The following is a 19,833-nucleotide window of genomic DNA, read 5'->3' as shown; positions in this document are numbered from 1 at the left end:
AAAAAGTAGTTTATCTTTATAAATTGGGCAATTTTTTAAACTAACCCTATTGTTGCTAATTGATAAACTGTACCATTTTTTGTTTAATTGTCTTACAATATCCTTGAGTATTTTGGAATTGTCTAAAACCTCCAGAATACTAACACGGTTGACGGAATTATAAAAAGACTACTTTACCCATTATTATTTTTTTTTTATTTTCACAACAAAACATAAAATAGGAGAAAAAAAGAAAGTTTCTAAGGAAAATGAAAGATTCACAAAGAGTAAGTGACAGCATTCCCACACAACCAAGGCAAACCAACGCCACAAGGAAGAGTAAGTCGGACTCGCAAGGCAATCACCCCTTCCTTCCTCTTCTCTCCCCTCCAACTCCCCAACCAAAGCAACTTCCTTCCTCTTTCCTCTCTCTCTAACAACTCAGTCTCGCTCTCTCTTTACCTGTCAGAGAGAAGTTTCGGGCGACGAAGTCCGGCAAAAGTCCTAAAGACTAGACCCCCACCGCAACCTATTCCGCCGCCTCGCCGGCGAACTCCGACGCCTTGTCGCTCAAAACCATCAATGCCCATCGAAGTTCTAGAGAGATGCTCCTCCGAATTGATCCTTTACACCGTCAGGTTGGCCTTGAGCGACGACGAAAATCGTAGTACCTCAAAATCTGATGTTCTACTATATCGCCTCCAGACATGTATGGAGTGTTCACAGCAGCATCGTCTCCACTTATATCTCCGTCTCCCTCTTATCATAATATCAAGGTACAGCAAGTCAAATCTCTTTCACTCATCTCTATATTCACAAAATATAATTTCTTATATCTGTGTTCGAATTCCGACTCCGAGCTTCGATTTAGACTAAATTTGGGGGGTGGTGAAAATGCAGAGATAGAATGAGAAAGCGAAGGTGGTCATTCGGTTGCCATCCCACCATCGCCTGGTCCATTCCTGTATCACCACCTTAGTTCGGGCAGTGGCCCATGGTTCCACCAACCCATTGTTAAAGTCACCTGTATCGCCCTCGTTCTCTACCATCAGAGTCCTCTTCTCCACTGTCATGTAGCAACGGAGAAGATTTATGTCTCGCAATCGTGGAATCGTCTAGTCCATTAATGTCGTATGTGATAGGTGGAGCCTACCAATCGGGTCGTTGAAAATGGGGCTTTGTTCGCCGGATTCAAGTTGGATTAAGAGGAGAGCTCCCCTGTTCGCCTAATGGTGAACCGAAAAAGAAGCTTAGTGAACTCATCGGAAAATGACTTTCGAAGTAGTTCTGGTAATAGAAAAACGGGGGCGTCGATTAGAAGCTCAGTCAGAGAGAGAGAATCGGTGAGAAAGAGGAGAGAGAGGTCGGAGTAGGAAGAGGTCGCCGCCGTTGGTTAGGTGTCGAGAGGGTTGGAAGGTAGTATTAGATTTTAAAAAATTACTAGTGGGGTGCACGTGCGTGTATGTTTCAGTTGCCAAGGTGTTCACGGTCCAGTTTAGTGCGATCTCGAGAAAATCTCTAAACTGGTAAATTACGGTTTGAGAATTTTCTAAATCAAATCATACCGTTTTATTACAATTTGGTGCGATTTTTAATTCGATTTGGGGACTTTGGGCCATTGTATGTTCTTTTGGGTTTGACCCAATTAGAAAGCCCAAATAGCTCCCTAGAAAGTAAAACTTAAAAACTTTTATTTATTATTTTATTATAAAATAAAACATTCATTATATATTTATAATTTTATGTATTCCATTTAGCTATATTATATATAATATTTATATATCATATGAATTTGGTTTATAATTTACGGTTTGGTTCAGTTTATAAAATTAAATAAATCAAACCAAAACTGTAAATCATAATTTAGAAATTCTCAAACCGAAAGAAACCATTTTATAGGTATAAACCAAACCAAACCATAAACTCGGTTTGGTTCGGTTCAGTTTTGCGATTTGAACCATATAATGAACATCCCTACCTAGTCAAAATTACATATTTGAATTGAAGTGATTTAAAAAAAATTGATTTTCAAGTACCAAAAATAATAATACACAAAAACAACCTGACAACGATAATAATGACTAAATTCACTATGAATTTATAATCCAGCTTTAGCGTTGTAATCATTCAAAGCTACTAAGCTAGCAAGTGAACATAATGAAAATGACTCAATAGCACCACCTAACAGTTGAGCATGAAAAAATAACACAAATGGAAATGTATCTTCAAATATTTTCGATCATTCTCTAATTTAAACTCCTCTTCATTACAAAAAAAAGTCAAACCACTATCTCAGTTGCAAGTTATAAGGTTGTATAATCACCTTCTCTTCATATAATCTGCTATACACCCAAAACAAATTAACCAAAAAAATCAGCATAAAAGAGAAACCAAAAGAGAGTGCAAGTTAACTCAAAATTTAGAAATTTAGACAAAATAAAAAAATAATAAACTAACTACTTTGTTGAGTGAACTCTTATTTTGGATTCTAAATTGATTGTGTAAAACGAAATAGCATTCAAATCCTATAACATACTACATCCCTGTTTAGGTTCAAATTTGGAAGATTTTTATAAATATGATCACATTTTTATTAAAAATGGGGAGATACATCCATTCAACGTATCAATCAAGTTTATCCTTGAAGGAAAAATATTGAACTTATCATGATGATTTGATTCTATTTAATTTCATCGAAACAATCCAGAGTAATGTGAGAGTTGTTCAGCCCAAGGTTTTAAAACTGACCCGGACAACGAATTGACAGGGATCCGGTTCCCGGGTCGAACGGTTTGACTGTTTGAAATGAACAAACGATCTATTTTAATAAAAAAATAAAAAAATAAAAACTGGCTAAACCATTGAACGGTTCGAACAGTTCGACCACCCGGGTCAGCGGTTTACTAACCAAATCTATGGTTTTGGGGGAAATAACACTTCTGAGGTAAAACGGAACCGGTGACCAAATCTATGGTTTTGGGGGAAATAACGGTTCTGGGGTAAAATGGAACCAGTCACTTGACTGATTCCCAATTATTCCGGTCCGGTAACCATGGTTCAGCCACATTGATACTTGATAAAAATTTAACCAATATTATAGCTACCTTAATAGGGTAACCATTGCATGGAAAATTTGGATGTCCACGCAAGGTAGAAATAGAGCTAATCAGTTGTCAAAAGATATAAGAACAATAGTTATACAATTTGTCAATTAATTAAACAGTAAAAGTAATTTAAGAAATTTGTCTTATAAATTTTGGGTCCACTGCAGATTCGGGCCGGAGCCCATCCCGGACCCAGTAATTTGCGCGCTGAGCTGGGCCAATAATGATCGCCCCCTTCTTTTCTAAAAGACTAATATCCTCTCCATAATAGTATGTAGGAGAAGATGTATCCAATTCACGGGGATTGTGTATTGTGGGTAGGCGTGGGCAGAAGATCCGGAGCCTTTTCTAATCCCCTCGCATGGACCAATAACCGCGAAGCACCAAAAAAATCCTAACTCTCCAGCAGATTTTCGATCTTCAAATCGAACGACTAAGGAGTTTTTGCTTTGTTTTGTCGGGTTATGACTTATGACTTATGGGGTCACGCAACGGGGGTAGAGCCGTAGATGTAGGTAGAGACCACCGCCCCACCCCACCCCAGAAAAACATTGGCCGTAAAGATTAAAGAACGTTTTTGGCAGGACACGTTAGTATAGGTGTGGGGGTAAAAGAGTAATTTCGCTCAACAATCTTTTGACCAAAAAGATAAATAATAGACTGAATGGATTGACGTGGCATATCCAAGAACATTTCCAACAGCCAAAGTTTTCTCCATCAGACCATCACCATAAATACCCATAACCCCCACCAACCAACCTGAGGACAGCGGAGTTCGATGGATCCCAAGTCACTAAGCTTGCTACATTGAGTCAGAGACCCTATGTGGCTATGTCCCTTAAGACAAAAACAAGGCATTGCCACATCAGCAAATTTGTAGTAACAATTTTGTTTTAAGTTTTTAACAAGGGTATGTTGGTCTCGTCGGTTTCCCTCGTCACCATTGAGAGATCATTTTCTAATTTCTGCCCCGTATTACAGTATTACCGAGCAATTATAGATCCTATTTGAAGAGTTTGAAGAAGTAGACGAAGCAGAAGAGAAAAGGAAGAAGAGGAAGAAACTCGTCGTCATTCTGCCCAACGACTCTCAACTGACCTCTCTTTTCTTCCCGTAAAACGATCCACGAAACTTGTAAGCTTCCTCACCATAAATTTCCCCATGTTGAGTTAAAAATCTCCCATGTCTTATTGGTTTTCCATATAGCCATGGTTTGGATTTGTGTTTTGTTTGCTGATGGCAATTCTCAGGCGATCGATTGATTCATGAATTATGAAATCTAATTTGTTTCTTGCAGAATGTTCTTGAATTTCTGGGGTTCATAGACTATTGATGTAATTTCGTTCTACTTATCTGAATCTTCTCTTGGAGTTATTTTCTAGTTTAATTCGTTCATTTTTCCTAATTTTGAATGAAACGCTGTTTCAGAGAGTCATTTCCTGACTATTTATAGCCTCTGTTTTCTGTTTTTAATTGCCGTAATTTATAGTCAATCTACATGGCATGCCTCTCGACAGAATTCATTGTTGCGTGAAACTAACACAATCAGGAAAATTTTCTGCTGATATTCAATGCAGAATTAGGAATAAAAAATCCCAAATAGATGCCGATACAAATGAGATTCACAGGTTTTTTGTTTTTAATTTGGCTTACACAAAATTTTCATTGTATCGCTTAAATTAGAATTAGGATAACTATGGAAGTGAAGAATATTCTTATTGATTGATTCTTTTAGGGGTGAGTAATTGATTGAAAAGAAAAAGGTATGGTTTAAAATGTGTACTTGTTTCTTAATGTTTCCATGATATATTTCCATTTCCATAGGTACCAACATAAAATATTACTGGAATTGATATATTTCCCTAGTAAAAACTGTCACGCTATATGGAGTACATGAGATGGTATTATAGCATTAGTTGGCGGCAATATTGTAGACATGTAGAGTAGCAGTATTACTGTCCGCCTAATGGATAGGATGATCACTTTGAACCAACTCAAAATTCTTTTCAGACATGAAATTAAATTTTAGTTTTTGTTTGTGTGATGGATTATTTGGTTGATCTATTAGAACCACTTGTACTTTCAATTTTGTTTATATGAGTTTAAATTTTGTTTGGACTCAGTCTATTATGTGGTCTTGATTCTTAAAATTTAGAAGACAATTGTGCAGCATATTATTTTGCCTATTAATTTCTTAGCTTTGTTCAGCGGTTTGGAACAAGATAATAATTTAAAAGGATCTGCCATTTTTTTTTTTTTAAATAATTTATAAGGGTCTACCTATGCTTCTTTTATCATTTCATAAAATAACATTCCATATTTTTTCCTATTTCACAATGTTTCCACCATGTCTTTATTTTTACAATATTTCCATACAACATTTCTGACATGCTTCCTATATTTGGATGACCAATATTTCCAACAACACTGACATTTTAAACCTTGGAAAAGGGGAAAGGAGGAAAGGTAATGAGAACCACAAGTTGAGGTCCAACATTAAATTTAGTGGTTTCTTAGTTCATACCACTGGACTGATTCCTGGCCACAAGCTGCTTACTGAGCCAACATCAGATTACTCATAAACTATTCCATGATCAAGTTCCCTGATGTCAAACACAAGATAGATAAAATATCTACTATTTGTGCATGATGAGCACTGATGACAATGCTTCAATAATTTGAAGAAACATAATTAAGACATAATAGTTGATTTTTGGTTTATAAGCTTTCAAGAGGGGTGGGGGCAGATGAGAAATGGACATTCTTTTACCATATATATTCACAGAAAATAATCATTTATGTGGTTACTTTTATTCTAATCAGGGCCTGCTTTGGTTTCAATCCATAGAATATTGTTTGGTTTTCTTCAAAGAGCAATACTTACTGAAGAATGCTGTATTTGGTTCAAAATGTGTTCTCGAGTTTGACACAATATTCTACAGCTCTGTCAATACTGTTGGTTTGACTTTTGAGTTGATTCATTCTACCGAGATGGGGACCATCCACCGAAGGTGTGTATGCCATATTCTTTGAGCTATATTTACCCAGAAATTTACTTTTCTTGGTTATAAACTGCTAGTGAATATTCTGGAATCTCCTTTTCTAGGACCTTCTACACACTTTTAAGTTGGATTTTCATGCTGATATTTTTCAGAATAACTTAATTGGTTATTCTGTTTTCCTTGCAGTGGGGTTCTTAAAAAATCAAATGACAGTGCCAGACTTATTATTGCAACTGTTATGGGAGTTGTCTTTGGATTTTTTGTTGGTGTTTCATTTCCGTCTATTTCAGTTTCCAAGGTATATTGAGATTACCATTGTCATCACATATTTTCCATAATGAGGCCTTTATAACCTGTCTTTTTGTGAAACTTTGCAGCTTAACTTACACTCTGGCTTTCTATCGTCCATCGATGTGGCCGTTCTTGACGAAAATAGATCTGGCAGATTTTCTAGGCCTGATCTTAGTAAAAACAACGCTTCAGATTTGGATATTCCAAAGGTACTCATCCATTTAACATTTACTTGTAGTTGGTTATGACGTTATGCTCTATTTGTACTTTACATGAGGTAGGCAATTTTGAAAGGTTAGTCATTTCCTTTCTAACCAGTCCTTAAAACCATGAGTTTGAGATATACTGATTATTGTGGTAGTTCACTAATTCTTTTTTTATTCCATTTTGCAATAAAATTTTGAATTACCATGTTATGGATTCAAAAAGTTGTCAAGGGCTGCCATTTCCTTAAGAGGGTGGGTCTTTATTACCTTTTTTCTTTTCAGTTTTAAAACTTGTTCATATGGGAATGCCTTGGGTGTGGGATACATGGGTCTGGAGCCTCCATAACTTGCCACCTGTCAAAAATTTTCAAGAATCAGGGCTGGGTTTTTCAAACTATCCCAACAAAACTGTGCTTACAATATAGATCAATTTAACCAGATGACTTTTAACCATCTGATTAGGAGATTATTCGTAGGATTTCCATCTAACTGTAGGAAAAACATTTCTCCCCAATTTATTTAAATGCACGAAAACCTTCCATAGAAAATGATTTTTGGCTTTGCTGAACTTCTAAGTAGGACCCATCTGATTTCATTTACAGTTTCAGACTTAACTTCTATATTTATTGTTCTTGGATTGAAAAGCAGTGCGCTAGTATTGTCAGGATTATCTTTTCCCCTTATTGCATTTAAATATGGTGTATACTATTTTATGCCCCTGTTATTCAGAATTATAACATTAGTAGTTTCCAATACAATCATAAAATCTATTTTGATTGCACCACTGATAAAAAGAGGTAAGACCCATCAGATGGCAGGTTATGAGGATCCTAGACCCATATCAGGTCCTGTATCCCAAGACCCCAGCTTTGTCCCAAACAATGATATATATTTCTTTACCTTTTCAAAAAATATTATGTATTTCTTTATTTGGTAATTAGGACTTCAAAAATGGATTTCTTTTTTCATTTTGCGTTATTCTGCAGTTGTTTTTTAAATTTCAAACTTGTTCTTTCTGCTTATCTATCATGGGACTATAATTGCCTTCATTAAGCTTATCAATATCACTTGTAACAGAACAATTATCAAGTTCTTTGTGGTTGTTTTGAGCTATGCAACTATAATGTCACCTTTGCACCTATTTCAAAGGGCTGGAGAAGTGCTTGATTGACACCATATTGGAAAGTATGATCATGCCGGTGTGAAGCATTTATTATCCAGTTAATAAAGTGTCATTAAACAATGGAAAGTCACAAAGAAATGATAGGTCTGATTTCCAAGAGTCTTTGGCAATTCTGATCAACTTGGCACCCTTCCTACCTATAAGGAGATTTTTGATGTAGGTTCTTCCCTATAGTCTATCCTAGACCTCCTAAAGAGGGAGCTAGTTTGGTGTTAACTTATTTCCCATATTACTTTTCTTTAGGGTGAACATGGCATCATTCTTATCAATCAGTGTAATTGTCAACTCTAAGTGCTAGGAGTTTTTCACTGGTCAATATTCTGAGCTGGCACCTCCAGATTGATTCTGAATAAACCAATGCTTTTAAACTTGGAGTGGATGCCAAACAACTGGAGCTGATGGTTCATAGCTGAGCAGTTCAATCCCTGAACTGGTGTGACAAAACAATGAAAAAAAAGAAAAGAAGTGCTAAATAAGTGAAGAAAATGTTAAAAGGAAGATAAAGGGAATAATATGATGGTCAAATGATTCAGTGCTTGCCCCTGGTCCAGATTTAAAAAATATAGCAATAAATTTAAATTTCTTTAAGGCAGTTCATTTGCTGTCCCCAAGTACTAGCCTAATGGTTACTGACCTGCCTGTGACCTGGGTTATGATGTTGATTGAACAACCTCACACACTGCAATTTCCATTTCACTGGATTACCTATCAAATGTTTAATGCTGTTTCCTGTATTGAACTTTTCATGATATGAGAATTGAAAGAATAGTTAAGATTAAGAAATATTTTCTACTCCATTGAATACTGGAGCAACTTGGATATCAATCCAGTAAACCTTTTTGCTTTTGATTGATGCATTAGAATTGAAAAATATTTTTCTTGTTTTGAGCATTTTGTTTTGTGGGAGCTTCTACTGTAGCAATTTTAATGCATCATTGCTTATGTAATATATATTTATATTTTCTTTAGGGCTGCTAACTTCCTAGTGCCTTACTGATATGCACCAGATATATGTTCCAACAAATCCTCGTGGTGCAGAGTCATTGCCCCCTGGTATAGTTGTGCCTGAAACAGATTTTTATTTGCGCAGATTATGGGGTGATCCGAATGAGGTATATTTTCATTACTGTTGGTAACAGCTATATATATATATATATATATATATATATATATATATATATATATAGTTATATACATGTATGTATGCATGTGTGCATGTGTGTGTATGCGCATGTGTTTTTACCATATTTTACTTTTTTTTTTGCATGTCTTCATGATTGGAGGGGCTCTGGGTGGGTAAATAGGGAGAATGGACAGGGCAGAGACATGTGGTTGTGTACAGAGGGTGATCATGGAACTGGCCAGGCTGGGCTTCTGGGCCTATGCCTTATAAATATATCATATTAAATATGTACATTATATGACATTATTTATGTATAAATACATATAACGTTGTCTTCTTTCCTTTAGCTGCTCTTTTTGTATCTTTTCCTCTTCTCCAGATTATCTATGCACAGGTGCATACATCTGTTGCAAGGAAGATATAGGTCACAATGACCAATGAGCAAGCCACAGTGAGATTTCAACTATCAGACTTTTTGGTATTTGGATGCCTAAGTTGATACTTAGGGATGCCAATGGGTCAGGTTTGGGTTGGGACAGGGTGGTCCTAGTCCCAAACCGATTATTAATTGGGACAAAATCACGGATCCAGAACCATCCCGGTTAATAGTCGAGTCTATTGGGTAACCTGACTATATTGAAAACTATATTTATTATTTAAATAATAACTTAAAACTTATATTTTGATAATATAACCTTAATAAAAATGATAGTAAAATACTAAGTTATTTATATGTTAATAAATTAAACATTTTTAACTAATATTATCTATCCAATTTACCATTCCAAACATAAAATATTTGGTTTGGGTCTGAATTGGTTTGGGACAGGCAGGAACCGTAACTGACCCAATTATTAATCAGAACAAAATCATGGGACCTGAACCGACATAATCGGTTTGGTTCAGTTTGGGCAGTCAGGTATAACCAACCTATTGACAGCCCTATTGATACTTATGAAGTCTTATGAGATAAAAGCTTGTTTTTACGTCCAAATAGTCTGTGTTTGAAGTCTAATTGGACTATCATGTCAGATTTGTTTGATGGGGCGGCAGTTGCAACTTCTTCCCTTTGGACATGGTTATGAAGAGGCATAAACCAAATAAAAGGGGGATAACCAGTTATCTTATTAGTTTCAGACATAAGTGACAATGTTTCGGTCTTCAAAATGGCACATTTTTTCTTCTGTCTCTGGGTGAAAGTCTGTAGATGATAAGACCTATCTATAATGATTGAAAACTGCAGGATCTCAAAACCAAGCCAAAGTACCTGGTGACATTCACAGTTGGGTTTGATCAGAGGAATAATATTGACACAGCTGTTAAAAAGGTTCTGTCTACATCATTATCTTTGATCTTCTTGTTTCTTTTCCAAAGATGCTGAGGTTTATTTCTTTCACATATCATTGCAGTTTTCTGAGGATTTCACAATTTTGCTTTTCCATTATGATGGCCGGACAAGTGAATGGGATCAATTTGAATGGTCAAAACGTGCAATTCATGTTAGTGTGAGGAAGCAAACAAAATGGTATTATTTTCTTGCATATATTTGGAGTTCTTATTGTTCTATTTTTTCTGGTTGGAAAAGTGTTTTTGTATAATTTTCAATGATCAAAGATTTTGTTAATAACATGAAGTGAAATTGAACCCCACTTTGAAATATATCCAAAGGAGGTGAAAAGCACAACAACATGCTGAGTATATAATCACAATGATAAAAAAAGATGACAGATGAAGATAAAGAAGAGAAGCTACAATCTGCCCTATGGATTAGTCCCAGGCCAGGTGCCCCTCCAAACCAACTCAGCCCCACCTACTCCTTGTTAATATGTCAGCAATATCATTGGCAAATCTTGGATTCCATCTGAATGAGTTGTTCAATCTATTTTCCAAATCTTTTGTTTTTCTTATATGGTGTCTCATGTTCCATGGTTCTTCCATTCCATTCTTCCATCCAAAAGAATAAGTTAATCTAATCCCTTGGTGCAGGGGTTTAAGTTACTCCTTTCAAGTTTCAAGAATGTCCTTCCCCTTCCGATTCCAAGTAACCTAAGAGGATGTTTTCAGATGCATTCCTGAATGCACCTACAATTCCCAAAGAACTAGGATTAGAGTACAACCATCAAAGTTTAACTTGATAATGGCTTCAAGGGGAGTTGTCCAAGTTTGTTTTGCAATACTTATCTTTTAATAGGTGTAAAACTACTATTATTAGCCATCCCTTATATAGATCTAATGGAAAACCCTTACTGAAACCAAGTGAATTGAAGTTGAATCTTCTAGCTCCTTATTCGAAAAAATACAAGTCTTTCTTTCAGTCTAGATACTCCATGATAGCTACTATTGAACACCTCTATTCTATATAATTTTCCCCTTTCCTTAGTGATGTAAAATGAGTTTGAACAGCTCCAATATATCAGCTGGTGGAGAGCAAGTAATGCCAAAGAAAGGGAAGGTGGTTCCATATGCTCAAAGTGAGGGTAAAACAAGAATGAGTAACATTCCCACCAAGCTTTTCACTGACATTACAACATGTCACCACTCACCAGTGTTAATTATCTTCAAGGCTGCTTCAAAAAAAAAAAAAAAGATCCTAGTCAGGGTACGTAGGGCCATCCCATATGGCCTTGGGTGGGAAAAGGAAGAGGGGTAGGGGAAGAGTCTAATACTTTATAGAAAGAGGCATAGGAGAAGCTTTCAAGAGGATTGTGATTCTGATTCTGAACCAAACAGACTATGGGAATATACCATTTTGATTCTGATTCTGATTTTGAGGGATTGTGATTCCGATTTCAGACTATGAACTAAGCAGACCCTAGATATCCCATAAAAACGGGAAAGCTTATGAGAAGTACAAAATATCATATTTGCAATTTCTTAAAACAAAACCATCATATTTAAATATTGAACTGTTAAAATAAAACCATTCAATTTCTTAAAATACAAGAAAGCATTCAATTAAGTATCATCATCATAATTATATAAGTATCACCAGCCATCAATATAATACTTGCAAAGTTGCAAATCAAAATTTTAGAATGAGCAATTCACATAAATTGCACAATATTAACATAAATGAGTGTCCTCCCATATTCAAATGAATATAATGCATAAAAGAAATCAAAGCTATGGTGCCTCCACTTCTATTTTAACATTTTATTTTAATATTATACTAAACAAATATGGAGGGCTTTAATCCTAAGAATTATGTAAACATATAATGGAGAGCACAATAAAACTGTTGCTTCATTTATATATATATATATATATATTTGAGAAAAGGTAAGATCATACAAGGTATACGTCTCCAGGCATTTTTTGTAGCACCTCCACTGGAGGTGTACACCTCTAGTGCCTGTTAGATCATCGTCCTTGATGATGCACCTCTGCTGGGATCTGAATCTTAGTTATTTTCACTTTGCAAGTGTTTGCTTTTTCTTGTAGAGTCCAGATTATGTTTTCTGCATCCTCAGATGTAAACCTTTACCTTCACATATGCACAATAACCTTTGTTCTGACCCACTACATCCTTTTTATCTGGTGTAGGTGGTATGCAAAACGATTTTTACATCCTGATGTAGTAGCAGCTTATGATTACATTTTTATTTGGGATGAAGATCTTGGAGTTGAACATTTCAATGCAGAGAAGTAAGGGGACCGTTTTAATTAATTATTGATTCTTGTGTTTTTCCATGCTGTGTTCTATGTTTTCAAATTTTGTTGATGATGTTAGGTTCCTTGAGCTGGTGAAGAAACATGGCTTGGAGATATCCCAACCAGGACTTGAGCCAAATAATGGACTGACATGGCAGATGACTAAAAGGAGAGGTGACAGTGAAGTTCACAAGTAGGATAACTATGATATTGTATCCTTTTTTATACTTTTTTTGCCAATCCTTTTATTTTAATTATTGGGAACATAACTATAATTCTTATGGTAGTAACATTTTACTGTCCTATTTGTATGCAGGGAAACAACAGAGAAACCTGGCTGGTGTAGTGATCCACATTTGCCTCCATGTGCAGCGTATTCTCTCTCTCTCTCTCTCTGCCTCTGGGAAAAATGGTTTCCTGATTGGGTCAAGTAGGGATACCTACCCTATTTCTGTTACATGGGCAGCTTCAGACTGATCCAAATTGTCTACTAAGGGACCCTCTGGATCAGTGACATGCTTAATTATCCAATCCACATCAGCCCTATAGGATGGGGAGAGGAACATAGGGAGTCCTTTTGGTCTTTAAACTCATTCTCCACGGAGATCTCTGGGTTGATTAGACTGCACTAAATGACCCAATTAGCATATTTGGTGGAAATGGTCACCTAAAAATAGTGGAATAGGGATTGTTTAGAATAGGATTCATGTAATCAGTGGCGTTTAGTTGGGATGAGGCTTTATCGAATTGTATCGAGGGGTTGTTTCACAAAAGATCAGGAAATTTGTGTCAAGATATTGTAAGAAACTGTGAAACATTGGAAAACTTCCAAGTACTTGAAAATTTTCTTTTCTATTCGAAGAAATGATAAATGAAGCATAGATAACACCTATAAAATAAAATGTTGTTATAAGTTATCATACAAGACAAGGAAAAGAAGGCAAATAGAGAAAGCTACTTGCTGTTGGCAAATTATCTTGCTTCAACATGGAATATATGTTTTAGACATGGATTTGCGCAACTATACCAAATGAGCATCAGAGATTAGGACTTGATGCCTGGTTACTACATTATGCATGAGTTTAAATATTGTCAAAAAGGAAATGAAGAAAAACTCAAAGAAATTGCCATCCATAACCATGAAACTCAAAAAAAAAGGGCTTAAAACGATGATGATGGTGGTAGTGGTGGTAGGGAGTTATTTTGGCGCTTACCATTTTTGATAAAGAGGAAACCCCTAATCATTGGTCTAAAAATACACCCCCAGAATGGGAGCATCCCAATTTTGATAATGGGAGCACACTCCAGTCATTAGTAAAAAATGCATGTTTTAACAGAGAAAAGCACCTCCATTTTTATTTTTATTTTTATCATTACTAATAGGGATTTCTTTGTCTTTTCACTAGGGATGTTCCCAGTTGATCAAAAGTTGGGTGTGCCGAAGTCAGTCCCCATAATTTTTTTTTAAGAAGACAATGAAATATTTGAATTAATCACAGAAAGAAAGGGAAGACAGGTAGCTCTTCCAGCATGTATATGGAGGAGCTATACGTGGCACACAAAAACCGTGTCTAAAAACACAAAACAGTTAATCAATTACAGAAAAGGGTGTCGGTCTCAGAAATAATGGGATGATTCTTGCAGTGTATTTTCAATAAAAGTTAACTTTGCTAAAAAAATTATTGTTTGAATAACATTTTTCGTCCATATAGATAGACATTATTATTTTAATAACCACAGAAATGAAGTTTGATTGAAATGACATGAAACATTGAAGCATTGAAATGTGTCCAGAAACATTATGGTTATATTTTGTGGCTGTACATGAGGAAATAAAAATTTCTTTAGGGAGAATATTATGGAATATTTTGATTATTAATCCATACTCTTTTCAACAGAAGAAAAAGAAGGTTGTCTTTGTGCAGTACTCACCCATGTTTCTTGCATTTATACTTCTCTGCTTTGGTAGTAAATTTTGTTTTCTTCATTGATTCAGTTTTGTGGAAATTATGGCCCCTGTGTTTTCACGGAAGGCTTGGCGTTGTGTGTGGCATATGATTCAGGTACCATATCTGGCACCTCATTGTCTCTTCAGTTGAATGCCTTTAAGTCTTCAGCTACTGTTACAGTAAGTTAGATATTGTGCTTGTAGAATGACTTGGTACATGGATGGGGATTGGACTTTGCACTAAGAAGATGTGTGGAGGTCAGTGGCTTCTGTTTATTCCATCCTTTCCCTTCGCTTTCCTTTATCTGTCTATACTTGATTATATTTCATCCACCTTGTGTCAATCAGTCATACCATTTATTTTTTCTCAATTATCATTTTCTACACAAACAATTTTGCTGCATTTTCTTTTTCTATGAAATGAATGGTACACTGTGAAGGTGACATTATATTGTAATTTTTTTCTGGTTCTTGGATCTGGTAAATCAAATATTTTAAAAGACTGAATTGTCTTCAAGTCATGGAGGTTTCCATCTGATCCTATGAGTGGTTGACACTCTAAATAAAAATAACTACTTTGACAAATATTTGGCATTTTGGATTAGTCTTCTCACCACTAAAGAAAGGATATTTTGCCTGTAGGCAGGATGGGCCAATCAATTGTCCAGTGGGGTATCTTGATGCCCTGTCAAATTTGATCATACTTATCACTACAAACAGCTTTTTTTTTTTCCTGTTTTTGCCATTCATTCCTTACATGTTTTTCTGTCTTTAATCTGCACAGCCTGCTCATGAGAAGATTGGTGTGGTTGACTCTCAGTGGATTGTTCATCAAGTCATACCTTCTTTGGGGAACCAGGTCAGATACTGTCCGTTAACTTTCAAGTGATGGCAACAGTTATCACTAATGACAATTGACAAGGATTTCAAGTTGTAACCTAAGCATCAAAATGAATTTGTTGGTTGTTCTTCACATGTCAAGTGGGGTTTTGTGCTGTGTAATTTTCTAATAGTTACCTGTTAATATGAACAGTCACATTTTGTTAGGGCTTCAAGTTGTGCTGGGTTAGGTCAGGTTGAGGTCAACCCTAGCCCAACCTAAGATGTTGAACCCCCAAACCTAACCCTAATCTAATCTGACCTGCAACGCAATATAGTAAACCATAATGTAACCCAATCTAGAATTCCTCAACCCTAACCTACAATGAAGGTAATGTCAGGTTGTGTTGGGTTGGGTTTAGGTTGTCAATTTCTCAAACTTCTTTTTTGCTTTAAAATATATTCACATCTCAGGCTGGTTAACCGTTAGCCAATTAGAGTTACTTAAACATTAGTAGGGGGCAAAGTTATGGTGCTTCAGGAGTACTAAACTTAAACAAAAAATTCTTAGTCTTAGAATTTTTGGGGCATATGCAATGCATCTATCTTAGGTTTCAGTTTGGGCCAAGATGCACAAGTCTTCAACCCAAACCAAAAGTTAAACCAGGTTCATATTTTTTAACCTTAACCTAATCCAACTTTTCGGTTAGGTTTGGGTAACCAGGCCCAAGTTGCCCCCATATGTGACTGACAAATGTAGAATCAGCAGCTTTTTTTCATGTCTGCAATGAACTTATCCGTTGACTTGTTATCTTGGCAGGACTGACCATCCATTTTTTGTCTCTGTCATTCCCTATATATGATACCTTCCTGTCATTGTTGCATAATTTGTACTTCCATGAGATCCTTTGTTTCTAAGTTATCTGACCTGCTTCCTGAAGTTAACTTTTTCATGACTTGGACTTTATCTGGATTTGCAGGGTGAGCCCCAGAAGGGGAAAGCCGCATGGGAAGGGGTATGCTTTCTGACCAATTGATATTCATGTTTTCTTTACTCCACAAGATACATTTACTTTAATGTGGTTAGCTTTCTATGTTAGGAATTCATTCAGAATCCATTTATGTTATCAAATCTGAGCAATGTTGCAAACCTACAATTGAATGTTGGAAAGCTATGGGTGCCCTCCTAAGCATGTCTAGGGATGTCAATTTCTACCCTACCCAGTGGGTACCTGCCCCTACTCTCCCTAATGGGGTGTTTTTTTTTTTTTTTTTTTTTTTTGCTTGAAGGATGGGTTTTGGGATTCTACAACCTGTACAGGTACTGGTAGGGTACAGTATTAGGCTAAACCCGACTCTCCCCAACCCACATATTGTTGGAAAGCATATCAACTTTATATACTAGGTATTGAATTTAATAATATTTTGAATTTTATGTGAAGGATAATTGATAGTATACGTGTTTTCTACATGTCTTAATCAAATAATTAGAAATTTTGTTGTTTGTTTGTGTTATTTTACTTATTTATTGTTTATATATGACAAGAAATAATAGGAAATTAGATGTGGGTTCTAAACCCAACCTGTCCATACCCTTGAAGGTGGAGAGGGTAGGGTTGGGGAGGGTTTTGCATTTTTCATGTATGGGGAGGGTTTGGATTCTCAAAATCCAACCTGTCATGGGTTTTGGGGCAGATACGAGTTGGGAGGTGGGTTGAGTCTAGAATTTACAAAACCCTCCCCGGACCCACTGTGTTGCCATCCCGAAACATGTCCTATTTCCCTACTGAATTGGTCTGAAGTTATAGATTGCCTACATAAAAAAAAACTACACGATCAAAGGAAATCAAAGAATATTTTTATGTATTTATTGGAGAGAGGAAAAGAGGTGGTGGGGCATTCTCATGGCAACACTACTCTTAGAAGATAGAAAAGTCATCACCAATGTTGATCCAAGATAGAATATATTCTTTTTATTTGACCAATGAACTCATGAAAGGTTTCTTTTTTGCTTCTTCAGCTCCATTGCATTTGGAGAGAGGGAAAGAGGGGGGGGGATCCTCTATATCAGGAGTTTAACTTTTTAAGCTCCTTTATTCCCTGTGTCATGTGGCTATGATTATTTAATATGGAGATGAGAAGTTGTCTTTATCTTTTCCAATTCTTTTTCATTTTGTGAATCAACTGAAAGTGCACGAGGTTCTCTAAATCAATTTTTTGTTTCTCTTCCTACAAAACAGGTAAGGGAGAGGTGTAGAAGTGAGTGGGCGGAGTTCCAAAATCGTCTTGCCAATGCAGACAAGGCATACTTGTCACAGATGAGTTAAGGGATGACTTTGAAATGACTTGGATACTTCTATCCGTGCTCTGTTTCCTTGTTCGTCGCCTTTTGTGAATGTATTCAGATATTCAATTTTTTAAGTGGAATTTTCTTCCTTTATCAGAATAACTGGCCACATGTTCCTGTTTGGATCTAGATTTATGAAAGGGAAGAAAATTTCACTCTGTTCATAAAAATACTCTTAGTGCAAAGTCTAATTACTTCTTTTCCATTTAATTTTGTTATCTCCTTTTGCTTTGTTGTCACAAAATTTGGAAGCTTCTAATCTCCGCTTGAAATCATTGCATACGATTGCCTGGTGTTTCCTAGTTTACCTCTTTCAAGAACTTGCCCACGTAGTCATCTTTTAACAAACTACTTAGAAGATTAACACCGAGCCTAGTTTCAAAAATTTTATTTTCGTTTTTCATGGTCACTCTGCAAGACATTAGCAAATTATTAAGCGAAGTTTGTGTTAAGATTGAAAGAAGGAAGTTGTTTGCGCCGGGGTGGCTGAATTGTAAATTTTGCCATATTCTCAGCAGATAGGAACTCAAGATGTACATTCAGTAGATCCTATGGTTAATGTATAAATTTAATCCAAAATGAATTATTAATCCTTCCCTCTTTTGCTCGAAATAGGATTTGAATCTAAAGATATGATTAGATGCAGATAGATGCAAATTTTGGTTAATCGAACCGACAATGTTATTTATTTATAATATATTATAAATATTAAAAATCGAGAAACTGGTGAACCAAATTGGTGGTTTTGATTCACGATTTTCCAAAATTTGATGGTACCGGTTTATTTATTGTGCTTAAAATGTCAAAATACACCTCAGGCTCAGAACGAAAACCCTACTGTTGCCGTTAAGATGGATCCAGCAACCCTGAAACACAGTCAACAATGTGTATTGTATTCTTCTTCTAAAGCGTCGAAAGCTGAGTTCTTGGTGGGAGAAACAACGGCATAGGAAAGAAACAATTAGAGGCTTCAGAGCTCGTCAGCTCCGCCTTTGGGAGCGTTCTGGGTTTACGTCTGCTACTCTACTCTCACCATGGTTGCAGCATTACCTTGTGAAAATGCGAGCCCCCAAAGAAATAAGAAACATGCATCAATCAATTAATCTACATTCCATATATTAATTGCCTCATACAATAGACAATTAGGTTCAAAGATTTACGAAATAATATAAAATAATTTACTTCGAGTCTTCAACTCCTTGAATCCAACTCTCCCACATGCAGTATTGCATGTGCACTTCATTTGGGTATAACAGGGAAAAAAAAAAAACTACAACCCCAATTAACTTGTTTGTTGGAGGCAAGTACATCAATCGACCTCTGTCTACATTATGATGGTCCTGGTCCCGGATCTAGCAGCTGGAAAATCCGAATCTACCTCTCTACCTACGAACCGACTGCCTATGATCTGATGTCTATAGTGGGCAAGTTTCTTTTTATTTCTTTTTAATTTTTTTGGGTAAATATACCTGGGCAAGTTTCTAAGACCAGTGTGACAGTTTTGAAAGGTTCAACACAACTTAATACTCCTCTTAGGGAGACCACATGAAGATTTTGCTAACGATGAGGGGCAACTTGGCCCTCCATTTATGTGATGATACGTGGCATCTCAAAATATTTCAGATATAAGCAAACTTCAGGAGCAGCTTGGACACCTCGCACCCACCCTGATGACCTCAGCAAATCAAACTGCGAATAGCCTGGCAAAACATTAGGTCAACGTAAGAGGCGACCTGCTTCCACCAACCTAACCTGAATTCAGCTAGTGGCTTGTCTAACGTGCCGGGTGACTTCCTCATTTAGTAGGTTATCGTTTCCAATTTCCCCGGTATCACGACGCCATATCGGAAGAGCCGGTTATCACGCCACCCACTTCAGATGCGACTGGATAGACACTACCTACTTACGCGGAGTCTATCTCTGGGCATGAAACCACCTTTGAATCAGACAGATTTAAGATCTCGGACGCGTTTCGTGAGCCTCACGGCAGGTAGCCTATATAAAGTCATCTCCATTCATAGGAAATGTACACATGATTTAGCTCTCACAATTCACTAACTCTCTAGTTCTCTTGCTTTTAGCTCTTCCAAAGCTTTTTGTTGACTTAAGCATCAGAGTGACTACCTTGAATACTCTGATCATCACTTTCTTGCAGTTTGACCAGTCGACCGTCCCAGCTA

At 36.4% G+C, this 19,833-nt stretch overlaps 1 protein-coding gene across 5 annotated transcripts; it reads left to right on the top strand.

The window, feature by feature from the left end:
- The first annotated feature begins 297 nt into the window (after positions 1–297).
- On the top strand, positions 298–17,863 carry LOC148870345 (uncharacterized). 5 transcript variants are annotated; one of them, XM_088971538.1, is made up of 16 exons: positions 298–755; positions 4,065–4,217; positions 6,026–6,094; positions 6,272–6,383; positions 6,463–6,585; positions 8,773–8,877; positions 10,132–10,215; positions 10,298–10,413; positions 12,432–12,533; positions 12,619–12,732; positions 12,856–12,912; positions 14,536–14,602; positions 14,692–14,745; positions 15,272–15,346; positions 16,287–16,322; positions 17,547–17,863. In XM_088971538.1, exons 3-16 carry the CDS (start codon positions 6,075–6,077, stop codon positions 17,631–17,633), a joined length of 1,152 nt encoding a protein of 383 aa, XP_088827664.1. In that variant the 5' UTR covers positions 298–755; positions 4,065–4,217; positions 6,026–6,074; the 3' UTR covers positions 17,634–17,863. The 5 variants fall into 5 exon arrangements, with proteins under 5 accessions (XP_088827664.1, XP_088827663.1, XP_088827666.1 ...); XM_088971537.1 differs by lacking the exon at positions 298–755 and adding an exon at positions 3,845–3,993; XM_088971540.1 differs by lacking the exon at positions 298–755 and adding an exon at positions 3,845–3,993 and having other exon boundaries at positions 5,907–6,094.
- The last annotated feature ends 1,970 nt before the right edge of the window (positions 17,864–19,833 follow it).

Source organism: Nelumbo lutea, chromosome 2 (genome assembly GCF_056320005.1).
Source record: "Nelumbo lutea isolate HS-2025 chromosome 2, American lotus-T2T, whole genome shotgun sequence".
NCBI lineage: Eukaryota > Viridiplantae > Streptophyta > Magnoliopsida > Proteales > Nelumbonaceae > Nelumbo > Nelumbo lutea.
Note: the sequence above shows the minus strand (reverse complement) of the source record. Positions and strands in the feature narration are given on the sequence as shown.

Bases quoted from the DNA above. Each gene is read 5' to 3' on its own strand.
- LOC148870345 (XM_088971538.1), top strand. From the start codon at position 6,075: ATGGGGACCATCCACCGAAG. The intron at 6,095-6,271 runs GTGTGTATGCCA...TTTTCCTTGCAG, and splicing joins ATGGGGACCATCCACCGAAG to TGGGGTTCTTAAAAAATCAA. The intron at 6,586-8,772 runs GTACTCATCCAT...GATATGCACCAG, and splicing joins CAGATTTGGATATTCCAAAG to ATATATGTTCCAACAAATCC.